We start from the raw sequence: 27,199 nt of genomic DNA on the forward strand, positions 1-27,199 counted from the left end.
AAAAGTCAAGGGGCAGATGAGAGAATTTCAAATAATATACCCATCATCCAAGTGGCTTACCTAGAGTCAAATGTTTGACAGGTTTCGAATGTTCCTTCAGAGTTGAAGATAATTACTTCCTAGTCCAAACCTGCCGCAGGAAGACGGGAGATGGGAGCGGCCAGGGTTTGAACCCTGGACCATCGATAAATCTGAACGACAGTCCAGCGCGCAAACCGGTACCGGGAGCCAGGGGGGAAGGAAGACCTGTTGGCGCCCTACCCCCCTTCCAAACTTTCAGTTGTGTAGATATCTATATTTGCATAAGAGTGGTCAAGTAAGCAATATATATAATAGATATATAAATTAGTGTTTTGATACCTATTTAGGAGCCCCCCTCTACATTCCAACGTCGGGGCGTCTGCACCCCTTTCCTCTGCAAAGTAGTCATCATGACCGCTCGATACGGAAAACAGCAAAGGGTTAAAATCTTTTTTTTTTTTAAAGCTTAGCTCTCTATCTACAAGATGACGATTTGTTTTTCAACTTAACTTCTAGAACCAGTCCATTACACTGGATCGATGTGAGCAGCCTAATGTATGTTTGGGCAACAGATCCTATTGAGCGTGAGCCCTGTCAGAAAGGCGCTTAGACCTCGTTAAAGTAATTGCTGTAACTGCAGTGCATAAGGCTAGACAAACATCTTTAGAGGTAATAAACTTCAGACAAGCGGCGTCATTAATACAACAACTACTACTACTAATAACAATAATATTATCCTTAAGGAGATTTTTCTTACACTTTGCATAAAAAAAAAAAACAACATTATAACTATACAAAACAAAATATACATTTACACTAGATTCATTCGTAATCTAAAGAGATAAACTGCAAAATCAATGCTCTATCTCTCAATACTGAATTGTTTAACTACCTTTTTCTATATGTACAGTTCCCCTTTCAGATAGTGCGGTCTATCGGGCAGATGATGTAAAACACATCTGTTTATTTGGCCAACGGTTAAATACATAAATAATATATAAAATTATATATAATGAATAATGAAATTAATTAATGGGATGTTGATTGTACTGTTGCAAATCTAGTAAAAAAAAACGGTCAAGTCCCCCTTTCAGACCTTGTGGTCTATAGGACAGATGATGTAAAGGTCATCTCTTTAATTGGCCTACGGTTAACGAGGGTGTCATGTGGCCAGCACAACGACCAACCACATTTACTTTTCCTCAAATAATGTCAGGTACCCATTAGAGCTGGGTGGACTCAGAGGCGCCATAAGGATCCCGAAAGTAAAATCCCAGTCTTCACCAGGATTCGAACCCGGGAACCCCGGTTCGAAAGCCAACCACTTTACCACTGCGCCTTCTTTTTCTATATAAAATAAAATTAGTTAATTACCACTAATTGATTAACAAAGTGTTTAATTTTATGAAATTAATTCATATATTGCCATGGACAATGAATAATTGTACAGAATTTGAACTTAATCCGATAATGAGAAGTGGGAGAAAAGGCGTGTACGAAATTTGTACCAGACAGACAGACAAACGGACAGACAGACAGTCGGAGTGAATTGATACAAGCTTTGTAATAAAGCAAACCGAATTTTGATAACACAAACTCAGATACTCCTTTGAAGCGTCATTTGTATGGAAAGCCATGCTGGTAAAAAGGCAGGTATCAATATTCTCAGCACGAATACCAGGAACAATGAACTACAGACTCTCAACAAAACACAATCACTGCTAACAAAACACAATCACTGCTAACAAAACAGATATGTCCTTGTCAAAAGTGTTGCGTAAGACTGCAGAGTAACAGTATTGTGACTTTGGCTAACGTAGTTATTACTACATTATTAATGTAATTAGTAATTAATTAGTAATTAAGTAATTAATAATCAAACATTATAATTACATTATTAATAATAATAGGTAAGTAAAGTTCCTCTTTCAGATCTTGCGACCTTTGACCAACGGTTAACGAGCAGGATGTCATGTGGCCAGCACAACGACCAACCGTTTTTACTTTCTCCAAATCAGGCACCTATCAGAGTTGGGTGGAGTCAGGGGCGCCCTACAAATCCCGAAATGCAATACCCCAGACTTCACCGAGATTCGAACCCAAGACCCCAGGGAGCCAAGCGCTTAACCACTCAGTCACCGCACCCCCTAATAATAAAAGGTATTCAATGAAATGAATGGTATGAAGACAGAATTCGGTGTGAGCCTGGACTCACGTCCATCTCATGTTTCGATACGGAGGATGCAGAGGGTGAATATTCTCTCAACCTCTATATGACATGCTTCCCTTTACTGCACCAACTGAACATGTGTAAGCGGCCCACAAGTTTTCAAAAGTTGACAACTTCGCTGGTTTTAAGTCAAGTGACTTAGCGATTAATGAAATTAAAAGATCGCGTGCGTCTTTTTTTTTTTTTCAGTGACCTTCAAGGGTTAATAAGAACGTGTAATAACATGACGGAATGACCTAGAAGTGGAACTTAACAGTGTTACCAGGGAGACCACTGAATCATGAGTAAACAGTCAAAGTTATGGTATATGATACAGATAGTGATAAAATTTGATATGCCTTTATTCTTCATGATTTTTCTCTACGTGTGTGGGCTTTAAAAAAATATTTTACTATCATTTATTAACTGACTCTCTGTAATGATACAGTAAACGTATCTATAAATAGAAGAGAATTTATGCTAATCCATCATAAAACTTCACTAACACGCTTGTATACCAAACTTTTGTTTTATGACTTTGTAGCTACATTATTTACATACTGCAGTAAATGAAACTCACTAGTGGGCGGCGACTGACGGTTAGAGTACAAACACGCTACAAACATGCATCGGTTTTAGACAAAGGTTTTATATATTACATTATGTATCATTCTGTCTCATTGTTGTATCGTGACAGATGCGCCCATATGCGTAACGGTTTTTCTCTCAACCTTGTTCGTTTGATCCAATACCATGCTGTACAATACGCCTAGTAACTAGGTTACATAAGCTGTTATGACAATTAATAATAGTACCATCACACATAAGCGACTAGGGCCGAATAGCCCGTAGTGTTGCGCCAACTGAACTCGTGTAAGCGGCCCACAAGTTAAGTGACTTAGCGATTAATGAGATCAAAATATCGCATGCGTCTTTTTTTTTTTTTTCAGGGGCCATCAAGGGTTGATAAGAACGTATAATAGCATACGTCCCGGGCACGCTACCCTGCCTCATAGTGGCGCCCTGGTGGAAACGATCGTAGGAGGAAACGATTAGGCTAAAGGGTAGCAAAACAAGAGTCCCGGGGGGGTGCCTAAGGGGGTGCGAGAGCATCTTCATTGCACTTTGCGGAGTTGTAAAAAAGCTCCCACAACCTTGTCACAATCCAGGCGCCGTTCTTCAAGGGGCCGTTGCATAAATCGCGTGTCCTGTACGGTTAGCCTGGTATAAAAAAAAGGAAAATGGCGAGGGTCCCGGTGTGCACGCGAGTCTGACCCCCCGCCCGATAGAACAGTGCACTGTTCTCATTCAGGCTTGTGAGAGGGAGTTCTTGTTCGCTTTTACTGGCCTAGAGTTCTAGGAGCCGAAAGCTCAACTCTACCTGAGCGTTTCAAGAAGAAGAATTAATAGCATGCGTCATGGTTCCTCTCTCAACCCTCTTTCGTTTGATCCAATGACATGCAGTAGGATACGCCTTGTAGCAACTCAGTTACAGAAGCTGTTGGGACATAATTAAAAGCGCCAACGACTCTAAGTGTCTCTAATTCTATTTTTTTCCCCGGAAGTTGACCCCAGAAACCTTAGCGCCGCAGATAGCCTTCCCCCTGTTCAATATGAATTGTCTCACTAAATTGACGAGCTGTCGGATGCTCCTGGGTTAAGAGATTCTGTGTATCCTCCTTCACCCCTTTAATATATCAGAAGAAGCTGTTTAGGAGGCGCGGTGGCTTAGTGGTAAAGCGCTTGGCTTCCGACCCTGAAGGCTCCGGATTCGAATTCTGGTGAATGGCGCCTCAGAGTCCCCTCAGCTGTAATGGGTAACTAGAATTAGTTGGGGGAAAAAAAGGCGGTAGGTCGTTGTGCTGGCCACATAACACACTTGTTAAGCGTGGGCCACAGTATCAGAGGATCTTTACATCATCTGCCATATTAACCGTATGGTCTGAAAGGGGAACTTTAGTAGAAGTCTCGCCAGGGCTTAATATCTCAATTACAAGAGTAGGCCGGGCTCTGGTTATGTTGAAGCTATTCGAGACGCAAGCCATTTTATAGAGCTTAACCCCATCGGCACCCTTTACTATAACAACGTAGGATCCATTTATATACACACTACATAATTAGCGTTAGTTTGTTGTGGCTAGCATAGTTACGACTTCCACAATGTGTCCTATTTTCGAAAGGTCTATTGGCCAGGGCGCCCCCAATTTAATTCAATAAAATCTCAAGGGGGCGACGTGGAATGGATGCTGGAACAGGATAGGGCTTCAATATTTAATGACCCCCACATAGACCTGTCTGAATAAATGTGTGTACACTGTAGCCATGACTACGGACGCAAACCAATGGTTGTAATTAATAATTTAATTGTCGTAATGGCGAAACGACATTAACTAACCAGCAAGAGTGGGACGGCTAATTTCTTGTATATCCTTGGCATACAACAGAAATTCATTAAATTTGGCTTGTTGACCAAAGGTAAGGTTAACGCTCCCACCCCCCGGCTAAAATAAACTTTCCCTACTAAGCTCTTTTTTAATAATATGGACAGGGCGATTCTCGACAATGATGGGGGTGTAGACTCAAAACAACAAACATGAGAACTAAAAACATGCATTTCACGTAAAGGTTGCGCCAAAATAAAACAAGAGTAAGACATCTGGTTTTTTAAAAAATAGTTCTAACAAAAACATAAGTGTCATTACACGTGTAGTTTACGATATAAACTGTATATCTAAAGTTATGTTCTAAAACTTATATTGCTTATGTATGTAAACATTTCTTTACGGCATTCTATGGCATTGGTCATAATATTATTATGCAAAAATCATTATCTGGCACAGCCAGCATTACTTGGGTTTCGTTAGTTGGAAACAAAGTTTGTTATAGTCCCCATTATTAGTTTGTTATAGTGCCCATCATTAGTTTGTTATAGTGCCCATTATTAGTTTGTTATAGTGCTCATTATTGGTATGTTATAGTGTCCATTATTAGTTTGTTATAGTGCCAATTATTAGTTTGTTATAGTGCCCATTATTGGTATGTTATAGTGCCCATTATTAGTTTTTATAGTGCCCATTATTAGTTTGTTATAGTGCCCATTATTGGTATGTTATAGTTCCCATTATTAGTTTGTTATAGTGCCCATTATTGGTATGTTAGAATGCCCATTATTAGTTTGTTATAGTGCCCATTATTAGTTTGTTATAGTGCCCATTATTGGTATGTTAGAATGCCCATTATTAGTTTGTTATAGTGCCCATTATTGGTATGTTAGAATACCCATTATTATACTTTATACTCCTATCCCTGCTTGATCTAACAGGAGCTAAGCGGGGACTGTCTAAGAATTACTTTTTGTACTTTTATCTACCCCTGACCTAACCTGACCTACCCTTGACGTCTATCCACTTGCTCCCCTCCCTTATCAGTTTCTATTGTAGGGGGAAATAAGTGTCTCCCCGCAGTCGTCCCCCTTTGTATAGACAACTGACTTTTACTGCACTGAGTGTCTCTAACCGCTAACAACGGCAGTAACAATCCCTGCTGTCAACTAACTAATACCAATCACCTAGAGCTATAAGCGGAATAGTTAAAGAAATCAATTTCCCAATGTTACTATGTGCACAAAACAATAATCCTATAGGCCTACCCATTAAGATACATATCTCATCAACACGTTCTACTTTCTGTACAACGGATGCACCGAAACAAGAGAAATAACAAAAAAATCATCTAATTATCCACCATTCATGAAAATCTCCAAATAGCAAAAAATGGCAGAAGACAAAAAGCAGGAACGAGAAAACGAAGAAACAATAAACAAATCAAGTTTCCTCAAAAAAAAAAAAAAAACACCTCTTGTATGCGCTATTCAATTACACGACGCAGGCTTAAGACAATGGGTCCCCCATCGTTGTCAATGAAAGCTAATTGCAACCATCGTCAATACGTTGAATTCAGCTTACCGCAGCACCCGGCGGCGTCTCAAGTGAGCGGTGACGATCAATAAAAAGAAATGGTTGGGGGTGTGTATGTGGGGGGGGGGGGGGGGAGAGAGGGAGATAACTCGTTCCTATTTATCAGTCTCCAGACTTCAGGACGATCCCGATCAATATCTGTGAATCCATCGCCCGCCCCCTCCACCCTCTTGCACCCTGCGCTACGCCAGGCACGTATGTGCTCCGTGAGTACGCCAAGGGAAATGAAGTTTCAACGCTATCTCGCCGATGCTAAATCACTTACGACTCGGTGAGTACTTGAGAAAAAAACAACAACACATTTAATAAGTGTGTGTGTGTGTTTACGGAAAAAAATGTGTGTGTGTTTAAGCGTAGGTGTACTAAAAAAAATTCGTCCTTTTTGAACCTAAACCTGCGAGTAGAATGTGCAGTTTTTTCATTAGTTGAAACTTTGAAGGCGATTAAATCTAGTTTATGCCTAAGTATACAGAACGGGAAATGTTTTAATGTTTTAAGACGGGACTTGATATTTCTAAGGCAAGGGTAAGGGTTGTTTTAGTACAGGAAAAGAAGTTTAGGTGCTTGGAACGAAAAAGATGCTGTGGTGTTTTAAACGGAAAAGTTGTTTTAAGGCAAGAAGAGGTGTTTTGGTACAGGAAAAGAAGTTTAGGTGCTTGAAAAAAAAAAGAGATGCTGTGGTGTTTTAGTACAGGAAAAGTTGTTGTTAAGAAAAGTAGAGGTGTTTTAGGACGGCAAGAGATGGTGGATGATTTACTTCAACTAAAGATATTTTTAAACAGAGAGAACTTGTTTTAATACAGGAAGAGATGTTGTGATGATCTAGGCGTGAAAGATGTTTTGATGATCTAGGCGTGAAAGATGTTTTGATGATCTAGGGGTGAAGAGATGTTTTGATGATCTAGGCGTGAAAGATGTTTTGATGATCTAGGGGTGAAGAGATGTTTTGATGATCTAGGGGTGAAGAGATGTTTTGATGATCTAGGTGTGAAAGATGTTTTGATGATCTAGGCGTGAAAGATGTTTTGATGATCTAGGCGTGAACGGGAAAATGAAGGAATGTGAAAAGCCCACATAGGAGGGAATGTGACAAGCTCACAAAAGGAGGGAATGTGACAAGATCACAAAAGGAAGGAATGTGACAAGCCCACATAGGAGGGAATGTGACAAGCTCACAAAAGGAGAGAATATGACAAGATCACAAAGGAGAGAATGTGACAAGCTCACAAAGGAGAGAATGTGACAAGCTCACAAAGGAGAGAATATGACAAGCTCACAAAGGAAGGAATGTGACAAGCTCACAAAGGAGAGAATGTGACAAGCTCACAAAGGAGAGAATGTGACAAGCTCACAAAGGAGAGAATGTGACAAGATCACAAAGGAGAGAATGTGACAAGCTCACAAAGGAGAGAATGTGACAAGATCACAAAGGAAGGAATGTGACAAGCTCACAAAGGAGAGAATGTGACAAGCTCACAAAGGAGAGAATGTGACAAGCTCACAAAGGAAGGAATGTGACAAGCTCACAAAGGAGAGAATGTGACAAGCTCACAAAGGAGAGAATGTGACAAGCTCACAAAGGAGAGAATGTGACAAGCTCACAAAGGAAGGAATGTGACAAGCTCACAAAGGAGAGAATGTGACAAGCTCACAAAGGAGAGAATGTGACAAGCTCACAAAGGAAGGAATGTGACAAGCTCACAAAGGAGAGAATGTGACAAGCTCACAAAGGAAGGAATGTGACAAGCTCACAAAGGAGAGAATGTGACAAGCTTACAAAGGAAGGAATGTGACAAGCTTACAAAGGAAGGAATGTGACAAGCTCACAAAGGAGAGAATGTGACAAGCTCACAAAGGAGAGAATGTGACAAGCTCACAAAGGAGGGAATGTGACAAGATCACAAAGGAGGGAATGTGACAAGCTCACAAAGGAAGGAATGCGACAAGCTCACAAAGGAGGGAATGCGACAAGCTCACAAAGGAGGGAATGTGACAAGCTCACAAAGGAAGGAATGTGACAAGCTCACAAAGGAGAGAATGTGACAAGCTCACAAAGGAAGGAATGCGACAAGCTCACAAAGGAGGGAATGCGACAGCTCACAAAGGAGGGAATGTGACAAGCTCACAAAGGAAGGAATGCGACAAGCTCACAAAGGAGAGAATGTGACAAGCTTACAAAGGAAGGAATGTGACAAGCTCACAAAGGAGAGAATGTGACAAGCTCACAAAGGAGAGAATGTGACAAGCTCACAAAGGAGGGAATGTGACAAGATCACAAAGGAGCGAATGTGACAAGCTCACAAAGGAGGGAATGCGACAAGCTCACAAAGGAGGGAATGCGACAAGCTCACAAAGGAGGGAATGCGACAAGCTCACATTGGCATTCCTACCACAGAAAATATCTGTCACATCATAACAGTTACAATAAGAAAATCCTCGAGGTAATGGCAGTCCTATAATCGGGTGGCCTGTATTTCCTTTACAATGTTTTGCTGAACTTACTTTCACCTGAAATAACAAAATCTTAACGGATTAGATTCCAGGCCACTAAAAATAAGCTTACCAATGATTCGCCGGGTTATTGTGATCGTACTCTAGAATTATTATTTTTTTTCAATAATTACAGATACTAATTTCTGAATTGTCTTAGAAAGGAAGCGTTTGATCAGAAACCGCTAGCCAGGTGATACTGGATAATGAGACTAGGATTCCATAATAAATTAAACCGGATTTAAATTTTCTTTTAACTTTTCCTGTACGCAATTACTCAGCCGCAACGAACAATCTACAATCAATCCAACTAAGAACAGGACCCACCTTTCAATTGTCAGAAAAAAATCCCACGGACCCACCACTCTGTAGACACCCCCCACCCTCACGAAACTGTGAATCATATCCTCTTTCAATGTCCCATTTCACCTTAGGTAGGCCCTACTACCACAACAGCCCAATGTAACTAACACTCTGTGTGACAGTGCTGAACTACTGAATTTAAAAACAAAAAAACAGCACATTATTTTTCCTTAGAACAGACTGCAAAGTAGCCAACACCTCAGCAGCAAAACGCTGGCTAGAAAAAGAGTGTTTCTTTGAAAAAAAAAAAGGTTGATTGTACTGTTGCAGATCAGTAAAGAAAAAAAAGGTCAAGTTCCCCTTTCAGACCTTGTGGTCTATTGGACAGGTGATGTAAAGGTCATCTATTTATGTGGCCTACCGTTAACAAGGGTATCATATGTCCAACACAACGACCAACTGCCTTTACTTTTCCCCAACTAATTTATGTACCCATTAGAGCTGTGTTGACTCAGAGGCACGCAAAGATTCCGAAATTAAAAATCCCTGTCTACACCAGGAGGATTCGAACCCGGGACCCACTGTTCAGAAGCCAAGCGCTTTACCGCTCACCATCGCGCCTCATTGTTGGAGATCTGTTTTATTTACCGCTTACACTTGCGCTGCTGACGGTGGTTGACTTGTACAACCAATCTGCTGGTAGACAACTACACCGCTGTAGGAGTGTTATATTTTAACTCATACAACTTGAGATAACTTGAATAACTTCTTTGTGTATAAAATTAATTATAACTTTTATTACAATATAGACAAATTCAACTTGAGATAAATGAAATAAAGTTAGTAAACTTTAGTAATAAAATAAAATGGTATTTTGAACAAAATCTAATTCACTACAAAAACATCTTTTCATTCTGACATTTCTGAAGTCGTCTGGCGTACTAAAGACAATACCGCTATCTGGCCTTATTCACGCTTCATAGCCACCAACCAATAACTTCTCACCGTCACCATAGAAACACACACACACACACCGTAACACACGTTGAATTGTATCACCTTTCAGTTAAGATAATGACGCGACATATTCCCAGATTGTTAACGAAATTATTGAGTGTTAAAACGAAGTCGATTTGTTTCAGGATGTGACCTGATCTCAAGATCGAAAACAACTTTTTATTCCAATCAAGTGGGACTTGCTCAAAGGCGTCGACCGTTTTACTGCCAAGTGGGGAAAATTCTCGATCATAAATATGCTGACTTAGGCATCCAATATGGCCACCGTAAGGTTTAAAGGGAAACTCCGATGGTTTTGACAATTTTTTATATAATATGTGTTTTGATTTACAGATAATGAATATATTCTTCTTTTTGTTTTTTATTTGCAATAGTAACTTAGTAATTGATGTTTTTCCGACGTAATTTTCCTGCGCATCCAAAACAGACAGACTTTCACCGGGTTTCTATGTGACGTCACAAAGATGGTTTAATCTATTGACTTATTGTATAACAGGAGACCATACAGCAAAGTTTACATTCTCGTAAAAGAAATATATAATATCTTTGTCTATGCAGTTAGATCTAGGATCTTGTAAGCAAAGAAAAAATGCGTATTAAAAGTAGATTTACATGCTTGACTAATCAAGGCAGTGTGTATTTTCTCGCCAGACCACTCAACACACAACAAACACTATCGCTTGGTTGTCTTGTCATGACCGACTACACGTAGTCTCGACTAGCCTTACACTGACCAGCTTGTTCGAATCATTCAGACACACAATCTATTTACTTCCTGGGATAGGGAGAGGCTTAGATGAAAATGTTACTTTTTTTTCCTCGAGTTGGTTATCCTAATGCTTTTGGATCTATCTATACATGTTTATATATATAACTGTATCATAGCTCTGGACTAGGCCGTCACTAAGCCTAACAGCCTAACAGCTACTGTAAGAATGAAGCGATACGATTGGTTAAATCAAGTTTCTCTTTCAGTATTGTTTAGGGAAGTGACGCATGAAATAACTTAAAACAAAATCTCAAGGAATGCCGTTTATTTTGAGATGTCAAGAATTTACTGACTAATTTTTTAGCGGCCCCCGAAAGGGGAAAAGACGCTATTAGTTTTGTGCGAAATGTCTGTCCGTCTGTCCGTCCGTCCCGTTTTGATCTCGTAAACTAGAAGAGATATTGAAAATCCGACTTCACAATATTTTAGACCATTCAAAGTTCTGATGCAACGGCTACTTTTTTTTTTCCTGAAAGCGAAAATTCTAATTTTTAAAATTAATTATGCAAGCAGTTTTTTATAAGAAAAAGCTAATTAGTATGCATTATATGTTAGACCTAATTTAAGACGAATAGTAATCTTATAAACATCATTTTTGTGAACATTTTTTCTATATAGCGGAATTTTTTTATTTTTTTTTTGAGGATTCGAATATGAGATTGAGTCTTTTCAAAACAATTAACTTACTTAGTTCGAATCGAGGGTCCCGGGTTCGAATCCTGGTGAAGACTGGGATTTTCAACTTCTGAGCCTACCCAGCTCTAATGGGTACCTGACATTAGTTGGGGAAAAGCAAAGGCGGTTGGTCGTTGTGCTGGCTACATGACACCCTCGTTAACCGTAGGCCACAAAAACAGATGAACTTTACATCATCTGCCCTATAGACCACAAACTAGTTAGGCCAGGTTCACATCTAACTTTACATTCACTTTCACGTATCCTTTAATCTGCGGGACGGTTGGGGCACTACACAAGATCTGTTAACCTTCTTTCTCCATTCTTATCTCTCATTTGTCTTTGATATAATTTCATTCGGATTTTCTTTCTGAAAATATTGAAGCCTACCTGGGTGGACCACTGGTCATGCGGTTTGCGCGCTGGACTGTCATTTGGATTTATCGACGATCGAAGGTTCAAACCCTGCATGCTCCCATCCCCCGTCGTCCTGCGGGAGGTTTGGACTAGGAAGTAAACTATCTTCAACTCTGAAGGATTATCCGAATTATGTAAAACATTTTGCTTCGGGGGCCGATTTTGGGTTTGTGTTTCCACACAAACTGTCTTTTGTAACCTTGTTAAATATAAAATTTTCTAAGCCTTTAAATAAAAAATGATATAATGTTTACTATTACAACTTTTTACGCAGAATTTAAATATGTCAATAACTCAAATTTGAAAAACTATCGGAGTTTCCCTTTAATATAGTACTTGCAAAAACTAAGTATTTTCAAAAGAAATTTGTCAATCTGTTAGAACTAAATCTGCTGCAGAGGCTCAGCTAAAATAAACTATATGTGACTATTTTTTTTAATGAATTGGTGATGTGAATTAGGTCCTTCAATTTTTTCTTTTTTTTTTCTTCTTCGAAGGCTACAAACAGATCTATACATTTCAGTGTTAAACCTTAGTGTGTGTAGACAAAATTACCAAGAAGAGGCCCTTCCATAGAAAACCAGCTGAAAGAGGTCACTCCACAGAAAACTAGTTAAAAAAGGTCTCTTGATCTAAAACCATTGGAAAAAAAAAGCCCCTTCATAAAAAAAACCTTCAAAAAGGTCTCTTAGAAGAAAACCATTTTTTCTTAATTTAATTCATTGAAACGACATTCAATATTAAAGGAAACAAAAGAAATTTGCCTATAATAATGCGAATCACACACACACACACAAATATATTTTGGATTCCTAACCCTCTTAAAAAGTTCTTCATAGATTTAAAAAAAAAAAAGGCTGCGATCCATTCAACCCCACCCAACAATAAAAGGGATTAGGTTATATAAGTATATGTCCTCTCAATGCAAACTAGTAGAGTCTGTAGAAAGGAAACCATAAACTGTGAGATTTGTAGAGGGTCATCTGGAGACGTAAGTAAAAGGTCCCCCTTCCAGACCTTGCGGATGATGTAAAGTGCATCTATTTCTGTTGAAATCTAAAAAAAATATTTGCAATTAAGTCTTACCCAGTGATGCCCAAACTACGACCTGCGGGCCACATCCAACCTGCGACACGGTACTACCCAGCACCTCAAAACATTGACCACAACACAGAGGCTTTGTTCTATTGGAGCTTCTTAAACGTGTGTGAGAAAGGTAAATGTCCTTCATGGATAAAGTAGGACAACATCCCCCATGATGTCTCCAGCTGATTGTTGTTCCTAGGACAACATCCCCCATGATGTCTCCAGTTGATTGTTGTTCCTAGGACAACATCCCCCCAAGATGTCTCCAGTTGATTGTTGTACCTAGGACAACATCCCCCATGGTGTCTCCAGTTGATTGTTGTTCCTAGGACATCCCCCCATGATGTCTCCAGTTGATTGTTGTTCCTAGGACAACATCCCCCATGGTGTCTCCAGTTGATTGTTGTTCCTAGGACAATATCCCCAATGATGTCTCCAGTTGATTGTTGTTCCTAGGACAACATCCCCCCAAGATGTCTCCAGTTGATTGTTGTTCCTAGGACAACATCCCCCATGATGTCTCCAGTTGATTGTTGTTCCTAGGACAACATCCCCCATGATGTCTCCAGTTGATTGTTGTTCCTAGGACAACATCCCCCATGATGTCTCCAGTTGATTGTTGTACCTAGGACAATATCCCCCCAAGATGTCTCCAGTTGATTGTTGTACCTAGGACAACATCCCCCATGATGTCTCCAGTTGATTGGAGTACCTAGGACAATATCCCCCCAAGATGTCTCCAGTTGATTGTTGTTCCTTCTTTTAAGCTTAATGGAATTGATCAGCGCGTTTTCTTTGTAATGTGTCCTTCCACTACGTCTTCCATTGAGGCTGCCACGTGACACTCATAAGAGGTTCTGAATGGGTCGCTTTGTATTGCCGTCGGATTTGTCATTTTTGGCACATCGGAACAATTTAGACTATTTTTTTTTATTATAAGTATTCTGTCCTCTACTCAGTCAATACAGACAGAACGTTAAAAGTTTGAAGCCTATAAGCTACAATTTAAGCATTAAATCAGTTCATTTCATATAACTCAAGTATTATTTTTTATATACTACTTATTAATAAAAAAATATGTTGCAAATGTATTTATGTAAATATTGTGCATGTAGTTTACTTAGTCCCAAATCAACGGCGCCTGGTGATTACATATGCCCAACCTGTGACCGCAGCTGTACATCAAGGACTGGCATCTTTAGTCACACAAGAAGTTGCAAATGGATGACGATAAGTCTAGGAGACGTAAAATGCCACAGAAATTAACTCACTTAGATTTTAGAAGTCAATACTACTGTCAGACGTCAGTTAAAAGGTTCTAAATGGGTCACATTTCAATGCCGTCGGACGTCAGTCGAGAGGCTCTGGACGAGAACAATCGTTATAGAAGACCTGAACACTGATCTTCAACGTCACAACCTGTGGGCAGTTTAGACCAACTGCTTGTCGCCACTTCATAGGTCTGTATTTTTTCAATGGCCATGATTTTACTATTAGTCAAGGGCTCGGTAGCAATGAACCCTTTAGCACCTTGGTTTTTCTACCTCACTTCGTCTACCGTCGACAAAAGAAGACCCCCCACACACACACACACACACACTTATCCCAAGCGTAAAAAAAAATGTCCCAATTTCATTTTACCGACTTCCTGTTTATGTTCCCACACTTTGTCACCTCCTTTGTCACCTCCTACAGACCTGTGACGGGGCAACGAGCTATTGGTCTAAACAGTCCACAGATTGTGACGTTGCAGGAAAGTATTCTATAACAAATGGTCTGAATTGTCACTGAATTGCTGTCGCACGTCAGTCAAGAGGTTGCTTGTACAGCCGTGGGACATCAGGATGTAAATATACAGGTTAAAGTATTGGACTTCCAGTTCGTTTTGTCTAACTCCCCACAAATCACCGCTGGTGTATGAATACAAGAACAGTTCATTGAGGTAGAAATCAATTGACAAGGGCCATGAGTGACGCTGTTTGCCAAGGAAGCAGCCAAGGAGAGGTAAAAGGTGAAGGTCAACACTGACAAACGTTCACAATTGTGTAAAGAGGAAGGCGGCTGGAGAAGATTCGTAAAGAGAAAAGAAATACATCACTTATTGAAACGAGCACGTTTGCTTAAGAGTACATTTAGTTATGAAACAGTCACATTTCGGAAATGTACGGTACTTAATGTATTCATGTGTAAGCATTGCTCTGATTGTATGTAGTCTACACAAATTAATAAGAGATTGGTTAACAGTTATTAAACTCGAACTCTACCATTGATTACTGAAGTGTTTTGTGTGTGTGTTTTATGTAAATAGTTGTTCAACCCTATCTCTTCAAATGTTATTTAAGAGGACAGATAACTTTTTTTTGTTTTGTAGATCTAGTAATTTTGTTCATAGTATCAATAAAAAGTGAAGGTTACTCTTTCAGAATATCCATGGGGGCCAGATGGTGTAAAGCTTTATCTGACCGACTGTTAACGATGGTGTCATGTGGCCAGCACAACGGCCAACTGCCTTTACTTCCTCAACGTATGTCAAGTAGAGTTGGATTCATGGAACCCTAAAAATCCCAAACTTAAAAAAAAAAAAAAAAAAAAAGTATTTTGCGAGATTCGAACTGTAGACCCATTATTTTGGAAACCAAGCGCTTTGCCAGCCACTGTTTATCAGTTTATTAATAGTCATTGAAAGAAATTATAAGCAACGCATAAGACGGGAGAGAAAGATGATCAATGGTCAACAGATCTTGTGTGGTGCCCCTACGGCTCAACAGACTAACGGAAGAGGTGAAGGTGTTTTTTTGTTTTTTTTTTCATTTATCCTTTTTTTTTTTCTTTTTATAAAAATAAAGGGTCCACCCTTGCAGGTAAAAAAGGCAGGTTTCAATATTTGTATCACAGAATATCAAAAGCGAAAAGGACTTAGACTCGACCCACAAATTGTGTCACAAGTAATAACCCTTTTTTTTTTTTTGTTTAAACAACGACACCTATGTATCTACACATCTTACAACATCATGTCGTCTGCTGGCCTAACTGTACAATCAATCGGACATCACCTGGGCCCCACACGTCTTTTTTTTTTGTATGGACAGGGGAAAGATTGTTGTTTATGTATATATATAATCCGTAGTTCATAACTGATGATCGAGCCAAAAATATTGAAACCTGCCTCTCTAGCTGTATTGCTTAGGCCTAACAAACCGATCACCCGAGTGTGGATTAGAAACGTCGGGACCGCCTCTGAGTTTGTGTGAAAACAAAAACTCTTTGTTACCTCAGTTTTCATAATTATTATTAAAATTGAGCAAAATAAGATGGGTGGTTACCTTCATTTTGAAATCGAAAAAAAAAAAAATTACCACCATGTTTCAGCGGTTGTAGAAGAGTGATCTTGTTTGTGTGTTAAAATACATCTAGGCTAGATCTAGATCTTTATGAGAAGCTAACTGAGTTGGCATCTAGATCTTCATGCACATCTAAAAATGTCAATGTAAACTTTATTCCCCATACTGAAATTTGTGAGACTAGATTTTCATCCAGGTAATGCACACTGAGGGATGGCTAACGACCGCAGACAGCACACAACTGGGGGCTAAAACGCTTAAATGCAGTACCGGTATCTTATCCAAGCACACCTTTTAAAAGAACGTGGTGGTGTTTACACATTAGTGACAGTTTCAAAGTTTGGTTAAGGATATTAAAGATAGCAATAGATCTTGACTATATCAAATAGATCTAGTTATATCGATTTATAGATTATAGATGATCTTAGATGTTGTTTTTTTTTACTGCAGGTAGATGTAAACTATTGAATCTAGATCTACTTCAATTGCTTAATTCACCAGGCATAAAAAAATATTCTATAGTCGTACAATAGATCTAGATCTATATAAGTCAAATATAGAATATACATCTCATCTATATCTATGTCTAGATCTATAAGTGACACTAATCATGGGTAGTGTTGCTTGGTAGATGTAGGCTACAGGATTCATTTATACAACAAGTATATATCTAGATCTATATATCTTAACTCTCAGGAAATGAAATCTGTCGCTTGTGTAACGAACGTCAAATGTGTCGCGCGTTCACGTGACCCACAGGTTGTGTGTGTTTTTTTTTATGTCCTTTAACTTAGCCGGATGCTGGGTCACATTGAAGTAACATCTTATTCATATAGATCTAGACCTAAATTTAGATTAATAATATAGTTATAATTTAGGTCGATCTATTGCCCATTATTGTAAACAGCGGGAAACGCATATATTCATTTATATAATATATCTATATAAAATTGACTTACACTTCATCTTTCAAATGTAGCATTTTTTTATTAGTTTCCCAATGTGAACACAGCTGGTTGCATGGCCGTGTAGAGAGCCGCATCCGTCAGCGCCGCCGTCTGCGCCGAATGTGTCAACAATCGTTCTCTCTCTCCCCCCTCCGCCTTTGATGCTCCCCTAAAAGAAAATCGTCTCATTGTTTGACTCTGTGGCGAGAGTGGGCTGGGACGTGCCGAGCGGGATTGTAACCGTCTTGGTTACTTGTTGCTATAGTCTAGCTACTTTTTTATTAAGTCTAGTCACTAATTTTGACCGGGTGTACAGAGAGAGAGAGGGGAACAGAAACAGGAAGGCGGTAAAATGAAAATGGGACATTTTTTTTTTTTACGCTTGGGATGAGTGGGGGGGGGGGGGGTCTTCTTTTATCGACGATAGACGGGGTGAGGTAGAGAAACCAAGGTGCTAAAGGGTTCATTGCTCCTGGGCCCTTGACTAATAGTGAGATGATGTCCAATGAAAGATAGTCACTTTGCAGTATTTTTTTAAATAAGAAAATGTGCATGCATTGAAGTATCGTGATACTATTGCTTATACAATGGTACATATATCATTCATTAATGTAATTTTTTGTTTTACAAAGCTTATATCACTCTGTCTGTCTGTCTATTTGGCCAAAAGTTTGTAATTTCTCCGACACCCAATCTCGGATCAAGCTGAAATTCTGCACAATTCTTTTTTTACCTGACAACACAAGAATCTATTAAAAAAAATAGTTAATTAAACATTGGTAATAAATTACTTTGTTGTTGGTATCTCAAACAGGGGAAAGAAATAGTACTTGACTGAAGTGGTGGTATAGGCTGAATTAGTTCCTTTTATAGATTGTCGTCTGAGGCTTATTACAAATTGAATTAGCCTACATGACTGATCCAAACTTAATTGGTACACTTAATATAAGCTTTTTTTTTAAAGTTTGATTTTGTTGTTGTTGTTGTTATAAGTATGTATACATAGCGGTTAATTCAATTAGCTTTTTTTTTGTCATACCCAACCTTCTTAAAGGAGCCCTCCCCTCCCCATCACAACAACCTGAACGGATACATTGATGCGCCCCTGGGGGTAGATGACTTATCTGGTTTTGGTAGTATGTTTTCTCTGCCCCTGGACCAGTGTTTTGTGCTACGCACCAGCGCACCGATTACGACTGGAACGAAATTGACTGTATTGAAAGCGACACAGAAGAGTTTCCTTCCGCCCAACAAAAGACAGAGAAGCAGAACGTATTGGGCTAGGGTTTGAAACCATTCATGTTAGAAGACCTCAATACTGACCTGCAATGTCACGACCTGTGGGCAGTTAACACCAATAGCTTGTTGCCACGTCGTAAAGACGTGTGACGTGGTAACGAGCTATTTGTTGTAAACTGCCCACAGGTTGTGACGTTGCAGGTCAGGGTTCAGGCCTTCTGTAACGATAGGTGTCGCCTGGACAGACCAGCAAGTTGAGAAATAGTGGAGGTGCTGAGTCAGGACTGGAGAGTGTCTGAGGAACTGCGGAAGGGTTGTTCCTGCCGAGTGGAAGACATTCCTGGTGTGTTGGGAAGGCAGCCGTTTCTGGGACAACCACGAAGAGACATGGATCTGTAAATCCTTGGCATTGGCGACCGATGGTGTAACTAGTGAACCGTGAACAGATAACTGAACACTAAGTCTGACGGTTAAGTTTGTAGTGTCATTGGTATTCACAGTCTTCATTAAAAAAAATAACGTTCATGGATCTTAAAGGATCATGGTTCCTCTCTCGTACTTCGTTGTGTTAGAGTGGGTGGCGAGCGGGGAAACCGACATGGGCCTCGCGGCTTAGGGAAGACCTTGCCATTAAAATAATCTTCTGTCACCATCAGCTAATCGTACAAATATTCGTGTCCATGACATGACAATCGCCCAGGGCCCCGCTCACTTCTAAGGCCGCCTCTGCTGATGTGTTTCACAGATTTATTATGCGACACAATTGGCCACAGCTCAGGTCCAGGAGCTTTCGGGGGGGGGGGGGGGGATACGTCTGTTGATAGTTCCGACGTGTAAGGGATGTTATGAAATGAGAAGCTTGGAGTTTGAGAGTATTAGGCCATTTCGGTGCTGTACTTATTTTTTTTTTGTCTAGTTGATGTTCTATTGTTCTTCCACTGTACGTAACGCCACGCTTATTGGGATCTTTTCACGACTAACTAACCAATGGCAAGGACGCTAAATGGAACGTCGCTGTTGCCAACTCAATCAAAAAATAATTGAGTTCTAATTGAACTCTTTCTCTCCGTAATTATTTACCACATTCTAGTGGAATAAACGTTGGTATCGTCAGCTAGGAGAGAAAGAGTTAAACACTATTTCGGTGCGTGACAGTGTATCTTCGTATCCAATATTTCGTTTACTGCCTCATGTTGGTTCCCCATTTGTTTTTTAAATCTGTTTAAGTCAAAGAATGAAAGTCTAGTGCTTCCTTTGCATTGAAATTATTTTGTACTACAAACACAGCGCTTAGAGCATTTGATTCTGTTGGGCTAAAGGAGTGTACACAAATGATCAAATTCAAATACTTTTAAATAAACTAACTTATCAACACTTCCTTGCACACCGGATGCACCAAATAGCTGGCTATTTATAGTTCTCCTATGGTACTGGAATGGTCTACCTTAAATAAGTTGCACATTGATCAAGAAATAGAAAGAAGAATCAACTCAAGACAGGTAGATAACAAAAAATCGAATGTAGGTTGTATGGGACATAGAAGTGGTATGTAAATTTTACAGCCGTGTTTAATTTGACTGGTGCCATTCACCTAGCATTGCATTCTATTCCGACAGCTATACATTACAACACTGAACTCTAACTGCTTCAAACGGGTGAAGTGGATTTATTGTTAGATTCATGAGCCTCTCTACCACTACCAGGTTTAAACAAATGTTTGTACAACGTCCAGTGAACCTCTAGGCCAGCTCCTAACCACCTAAATACTATTTTTTTCTCGTCTCTTCTTTTTTTGTTTCGTCTCTTTTAGATCTAGGTGAACTTAAGTGTAAATTATTTATACTAATTAGCTACTTTTAACCCAGCGTCTCTACTGTCGCCTTATTCTTTTGAATCAATGCAATATAGGGGATAAGTAAGGATCAATATATCAATCTTTGGCTAAGTCTTAGTCTAAACGATAGTGTAGAGACCTGCAGTCTTAAACAGGTCCCACAGCTCTCCTATCTATTATGACTTGAGACTTATACTATCTTTATATGTATTGACCTGATACATGCACTGAGTTTTTTTTTTTGGGGGGGGGCAACACAAGATAAGAAAAATGTATGAAGTCCAGACCGCATGCCACACTTTTATAAAAGTATGCCACCCCTACTCTTGATCCGCCAATGTAGTTGTCACAACGACTGGAGCTTCCGTTGTTTGTTCTTTAATATATTTAGATCTTGATCTCATCATTAGTGGCCTTAAAAACTTGATCTCTATGTCTGATGGCTATTTTCAAACGTACTTTTCACATAAGCCAAGGGACATCACTCTCGCTCTTTCTTGTGTACGTGGACTTATTTTGATGTAACACCAGCTTCATTAGTTATATCCCTTTATTTCTAATTCTGAGATAGTATTCAATTAAATTCAATGTATATTTGTTTCATTGTGGGGACGTTAATTAAAAAAAAAATCTACCTTTGCAAATGTGTACACATGTTTCTTTTGGAGTAGGTGTCAGCATAAAAATAACCACAATCCTAACTAAATGCATAGAAAAATAAATGAAAAAGTAATTCAGTGTTTTCAAAGTATGCTCCGCGTAACCCTTGTGTTCCGTGAAGCCTGAATAGGTGTTCCTCGAACTGCTGGAATAATGAACTAGTTGGCCATTACGTGTATTACTCTCTCTAAAAAAAAAATATTCATGATTGTAAAACAGAATCAAGACCATGAATAAACTTTAGAAAACACTCGGATATTGTGTAACGACAAAGGGAAAGAGAGAGGGGCACATAGTTCTATTGTGATTTGTTACAAAGAGGGTTGGTGGGGGATGTTTCTGAACATTTGTTACGTAACAAAACAAAAGAAAATATTCCAATGAAAGTATAGGTACAGTGGTCCCTTGACTTTTGATGGGCTGACTTTCGCGAAAGGGCCATACCACGGGATTTCACAAACGTATTAATGGACAAAATTCTCCGAGATTTTTTCAAGGTGTTTTCAGGCGGCCGCCCGATGTATTGAGAAAAAAAAGGCTGAATACGTCATCGAAAGCCCGAAAGAATTCGATACTTTTCCCATCATTTCTATCGATACCAGGATGGAAAATAAAATTGATTTGAGAAAATGAGAATTAATAAATATGTCTTTTGTAAAAATTCTATCTTTCTTGTTATGTAAATTATACGGGGTGGGGCTTGGGGAGGAAGGGGTGTTGAGACTTGTTACGATTTGTTCCAAATGGGGAGTGGGGAAGAAAAGATGATTCTTTGGCATTACGTAATCTCCGAAAGTTCCCTAGGAATTAGAATCATTTCATACATGTTCCAGCAGACACAGAGCAAGCAATGAAACGGAACGGAAGCGATTCGCCAGTGAACCAGTATATCTGGTATGTAAACAAGCGTGTCGATCCATTGAGACTGGAATAATTAATAGAGTTTTCAATAGACCGATCTTTTCCTTCAGTCCGTGTTTCCCGTCACGGCGAATCCCTGTATGCAAGAGAAAGTGCGGGCACTCTCCAAACGTAAAGTTAAAGAAAGTTGTGACAAACTAAGAATGGAGATAAGAATATTGTCACCCGAGAATAATTGTTCGTATTCTGTACGCTTGTTAATCAGTTTACGGCTGACGAATTTACATTTCGGGTGTCATTGTATTAGGAGAAATCTTGTCTATTATGGTGTCTATTAAATCTCACGAGAAATAATAAAAAGGCATTGATAGAGGATTTCGTTTTGATGTCCTGGAACTAGATTAAGTCAAGTAATTCAACGAGTACAGAAGGGCTTTACTTGTGCTCGAATGACAAGGAAGACTATTTGGAGTTGTGGGCTCAGTTTTTACAGAAAATTTTTCGTTGCTCCGAATGGAAAAGTTATGTTGGTTTCGTTATATCTTTCTGTCTGTCTGTCACACTTACACCCCCCCCCTTTAAAAAAAAAAAAAGCAAGCGCTTATAACAATCAGATCTCATTACCACCTGTTTTGTGTCTAAAGTAAGAACAAAGGCAGCATTTGGTTCTGGAAGCGAACAATTGTTTAGTACTTTAACGTTACAAATGTTGACTGTTTTTACACACACAATCGACTTAAAAATCTTATAAAGTGCACAACGTAACATAGCAGAGCTTGTAACATTTGAACAATGTAATAATAAAACTGACATGTTTACTGCTATTCCTCCGATTACATTGCAAACTCTCCATGGGTTCAGAAATAAATTTTTAAAAAAATGTTAAAAACTGATGGCAAACTGGGTGGACGGATATTTCAAAAACGACTCTAAGTCATTTTTCTACAGATTCGACAGTTTATGTTTATCTTTGGGAAAACAATTGGACACACAGGGAAAATTATGGTTTGACAGATATAATTTTTCAAAACATAATCGTCTTCCCATTAATGTTGGCCTACGATTTGGTTTAACACCGCTCCGGCGGGAATTGCCGCACTCACTCAAATGTTTCTTCGCAATCAGTAAAGAAAACAATAGAAGTTTATGAACATAGACATAAAATTATATCTAGACTGGAAATCGGAAACAAATTCTTATCCGCGATTGGTCGATTCACAGCACTGGCGGATCCCGGGGGGGGGGGGCGGTAGGGGCGATCGCCCCCCCCCCCACTCGGCCGACCCCCCCCGAAGGGGAGGGGCGGACGAATTTTAGTGTAGAATTCACACAATTTGTATACGAATTTATTACTTATGTTAATAATATATACTAATTATTTCTATTTTAACATATTTTTAGATTATTTCGCCCCCCCCTCTAGTGTGTTGGCCGATTTGGTGGGGTCGGAAGGGGGCGATGGCATCATTTCCGCCCCCCCCCCCCAACCATAAACTTTCGAGTGGGGAGGCGGTCCAAATTATTTGTACAAATCACAGCTCGCTAGCAGAATTTAATAAATTAAAACTTGTTATTGATGTTTTAACCAATCTTTATATTATGTCGTTCCCCATGTTGGCCGATTGGGTTGGGGGGGGGCGAATATCTCTACTGCCCTTCCCACCTAAACCCTTTGAGTGTGTGGGGAGTGGGCGGTCCTACTTTTAGGGGAAATCATAGTTTGTGAACAAAATTAGATCAATTAAAATATAGCATTTATATTATGTCGCTCCCCTTCTGGTATCTTGGACGCTTCAGTGGGGTAAGGGTGGGGAGTGATTGCATCTACTGCCTTCCCCACTCTAGCCCTCTGAGTGGGGGGGCGGTCCTATTTTTATGGAGAAATCATAGTTTGTGAACAAAATTAGAATATCTATATACTATAAGCTACGTATTAATATGTGAACTCATTTGTATATTATGTCGCACCACACTCTAATCTAAAATTTTATCATTAGTAAATATAAAATGAAAAAGGGTTGTACCAGGTGGGAGGGGCGATGCATGCAATCGCCTTCCGCGCATCGGACAAACCAATACTTTTTCTTTTTGTAGTTTATGTAATTTCACATGAATTTTTAAGAAAGACTTTGCTTTGGAAAATTTAGAATTCATACAAAATTTTTCAATATTAGAGTAAAGATTGAGATAAGTTCTGAACCCTAGTATTCTTTTCCTAGTCGCCTTTTTCCAACTTTTATTCAATATGATATTTTTCTAGTTAAATAAATTTGGGACTATAGCTCACAATGTATGCTTGAATCCTAAAAAATGCAAAAAAAATTTGAGTAGAATCTAATTGGTACACTTAATTTCTCCTCCCACTTCCAAAATTTTTGTTTAGAACTTTGAATTATAGTTCTGTCACAAAACAAAGTTACAAACATGCCTAAGCAACAAAATATGTCACTTACAAATGAGCTTCTTTTTTTAAATATTATATTTTGAATATTTTTTTTTCGGCAGCGATCCTCAAAGCATTAATCGTTTATTTGCAATGTAGTAAGGGCCTATAAATTCATAATAGAATATTTTTCAAGTAAAAATTTTTTCAAAAGGTCATTTTTTAATAGGATGAATAATGAGCTATAGATGTCAGGAGAATGCGTTTCTGCAGTGAAAAATGCAAGAAAACGCTTATGGCTTATGGCTTCACCTCAAACCCCACTGATGAATAATGAGCTGTAGATGTTAGGAGAATGCGTTTCTGCAGTGAAGAATGCAAGAAAACGCTTTTGGCTTCGGGGCGTCGACCCGAAACCCACTGATAATAATGAGCTGTAAATGTCAGGAAAATGTGTTTCTTCAGTGAAAAATGCAAGAAAACGCTTTTGGCGTCGGGGCTTTGCCCCGAACCCCACTGGAGAGGCTTACAGCACTCCCCCAGACCCCCAAGCTATCAAGTGAAAGGCTGTATATGTCAGGAGAATGCGTTTCTGTAGTGAAAGACGCAAGAAAACGATTTTGGCGTCGGGGCTTTGCCCCGAACCCCACTGGGGAGGCTTACAGCGCTCCCCCAGACCCCCGAGCTATCAAGAGAAAGGCCTTAACATGACTGCTTTTTGTGTTTTTTCGCCGAAGGTTGAGAAACACTGCCTTTTTTATTTACATATATATATATATATATATATATATATATATATATATATTGTTCGCACGTTTATGCTCAGGGTTAGGGTTTACTAACCGTTAGGGTTAGGGTTTGGAAAAAAAATCGACCCCCCACTTCAAAATTCTGGATCCGCTAGTGATTCACAGACCTATATGTATATATATATATATATATATATTTATGTACGTAACTCTTTTTTTCAAGCTGTAAGGGAAGTCGCCCCCCAATCAGTTAGTTTTTAAAGTTTAGAAATAATGCTAACTCATTTCTCGGATTTTTTTTTAGAATGGGCTGTTAATCACAGAACTAAATATTCACGCAAATATATTTGAAACCATTTCCTGTTAGTTTCCATTGAGATAATGTTTCAAAACTCCTAGATCGAATAAATTCATGTCTATGGATTTTAATCATCATATGTACATTTAAATAGATTGATTACCTGGGATACTTCCGGATTGTAAATTTTAAAAAATTGCAAAATAATAATTATGAGACGAGAGTACTCTTATTTTTGATGTTCAATTACTAGATCTAGATCTAAAAATTAAATTATATGTTACATAGGTTAGGGTTGAAAAGAAAACAACTTTACTTCTTATATCCACTCTACAAAACAACGCCTTGATTTAACTTTTAAAAAAACTTTGACAAAATTTTTGTTGTGTTAAAAGATCTTCATGTCCAGTCTAGATATAATATATTTAGGTCTATGTTCATGAACCTTTTGAGCACCACCCTATGTAAAAATCGTGAGCTGGACTGCTAGAAGAACTTGATTGTGGAAATCTCACTGTGAGGCCCCTTGTAATAATGAAGGCGCGGTCGCGGAGCGATAAAGTGCTTGGCTTCCAAACCGGGGGACCAGGGTTCGATTCCTCGTGAAGACTGGAATTTTTTATTTCGGGATCTTCGGGCGCCTCTGAGTCCACCCAGCTCTAATAGTGACTTGACATTAGTTGGGGAAAAGTAAAAGCAGTTGGTCATTGTGCTTGCCACATGACACTCTCGTTAACAGTGAGCCACTTAAAATGATGACCTATATATCATCTGCCCCATAGATCGCAAGGTCTGAAAAGGCAAGTAATTTTTTTACTAGAAATGTATAGATTGTGAAATTGAAGGCAACCTTGACCTTTATAAAAAAGGAATTTATATTTTAGGAAAACTTTTTTTTTTTTATGTCACTTGTTAAAATTCGTTTTTTATTTCAAGAAATTTATTTATTTTTTACCAGAAAAAAAAAAACATCCTGGTACTTGTATTCAATGTTTATGGGCATACTATTTTTGTGAATCCAATGTATGACAGTATCGGATAACGACAGAATCTAACATTTCTTTATAGTCGAGCCTCTTGTAATCACCTCTGACGCACATGTAACGATTTTTTGAAGTTGCCTCCCATGTATCCAGTAAATATACTTTGTATTTTTTTTTTAAATACCGTTCTGTACCTAATAAACGTCTCGTTTAGCCTTAAAGTCATGACTGTAATAAATTATAAAGGCACAGACAACATTCTTCTGACACCAATTAGTCATTTTAGATTCACACGGACGTTTCAAGACCTATACACGCAGGAGCAATTACTCTTTTGTCAACCCCTCATTGAACATAACAATAAAAAAAACAACAACTCCTGTATATATACATTTATGACACGTTAGTAGTCGTGCCGAAAACGCGAAGGTCGAGGGTACGATCCTCAAACTAGCCTTTATTTTTTCTTCAATGAAGATTCGATCAGATCACATCCGATTACCTCCGACGTGAATCGGTCCGTTGTGATCCCAACCACCATACTCTTCATTTAGTTGACATGGATTTTGAAAAACTTTATTTTTCTTATTTACATATATTATGCTTAAATCTAATGCTAAATAAGCTTGGTCAAATGACCTACTTCTTAATCAATACAAATATAGTCAATGCTCTCAATATCTGCACTTTTTAAAAAATCAAATCGGTAGTGTCGATCGATGACTTATCAGTCTTTTACCTGAAGGATTACATTGACACACCGATACGTGTAGAACGTAGGACGTATTCTTTGAAGAAACGTCTGTAATTTATAAGATACGAATTCTTGAATAATATACTGTGATTGACAAGGCCGCCGCGAATGCTGTGGCTACATGTGTGGAAAATTTAAAAATGTCATCCCCTTCTCTTTCTTAATCCTTTACCTGAAGAAAAATTC

The 27,199-nt window shown here is 38.9% G+C and overlaps 1 protein-coding gene across 1 annotated transcript in view; it reads right to left on the reverse strand.

Annotated features, from left to right (window-relative positions):
* The window catches only part of LOC106050804 (beta-N-acetyl-D-glucosaminide beta-1,4-N-acetylglucosaminyl-transferase-like), a 44,211-nt gene extending 26,778 nt beyond the window's left edge, over positions 1–17,433 (reverse strand). The window contains exon 1 of the mRNA XM_013205847.2: positions 17,265–17,433. Within this exon, the coding sequence (XP_013061301.2) occupies positions 17,265–17,271 (7 nt within the window). The 5' untranslated portion in view covers positions 17,272–17,433. The remainder of the gene's footprint in view (positions 1–17,264) is intronic.
* Between the last annotated feature and the right edge of the window lie 9,766 nt (positions 17,434–27,199).

The sequence above is a fragment of the Biomphalaria glabrata genome, chromosome 9 (genome assembly GCF_947242115.1).
Source record: "Biomphalaria glabrata chromosome 9, xgBioGlab47.1, whole genome shotgun sequence".
Taxonomy (NCBI): Eukaryota; Metazoa; Mollusca; class Gastropoda; family Planorbidae; genus Biomphalaria; species Biomphalaria glabrata.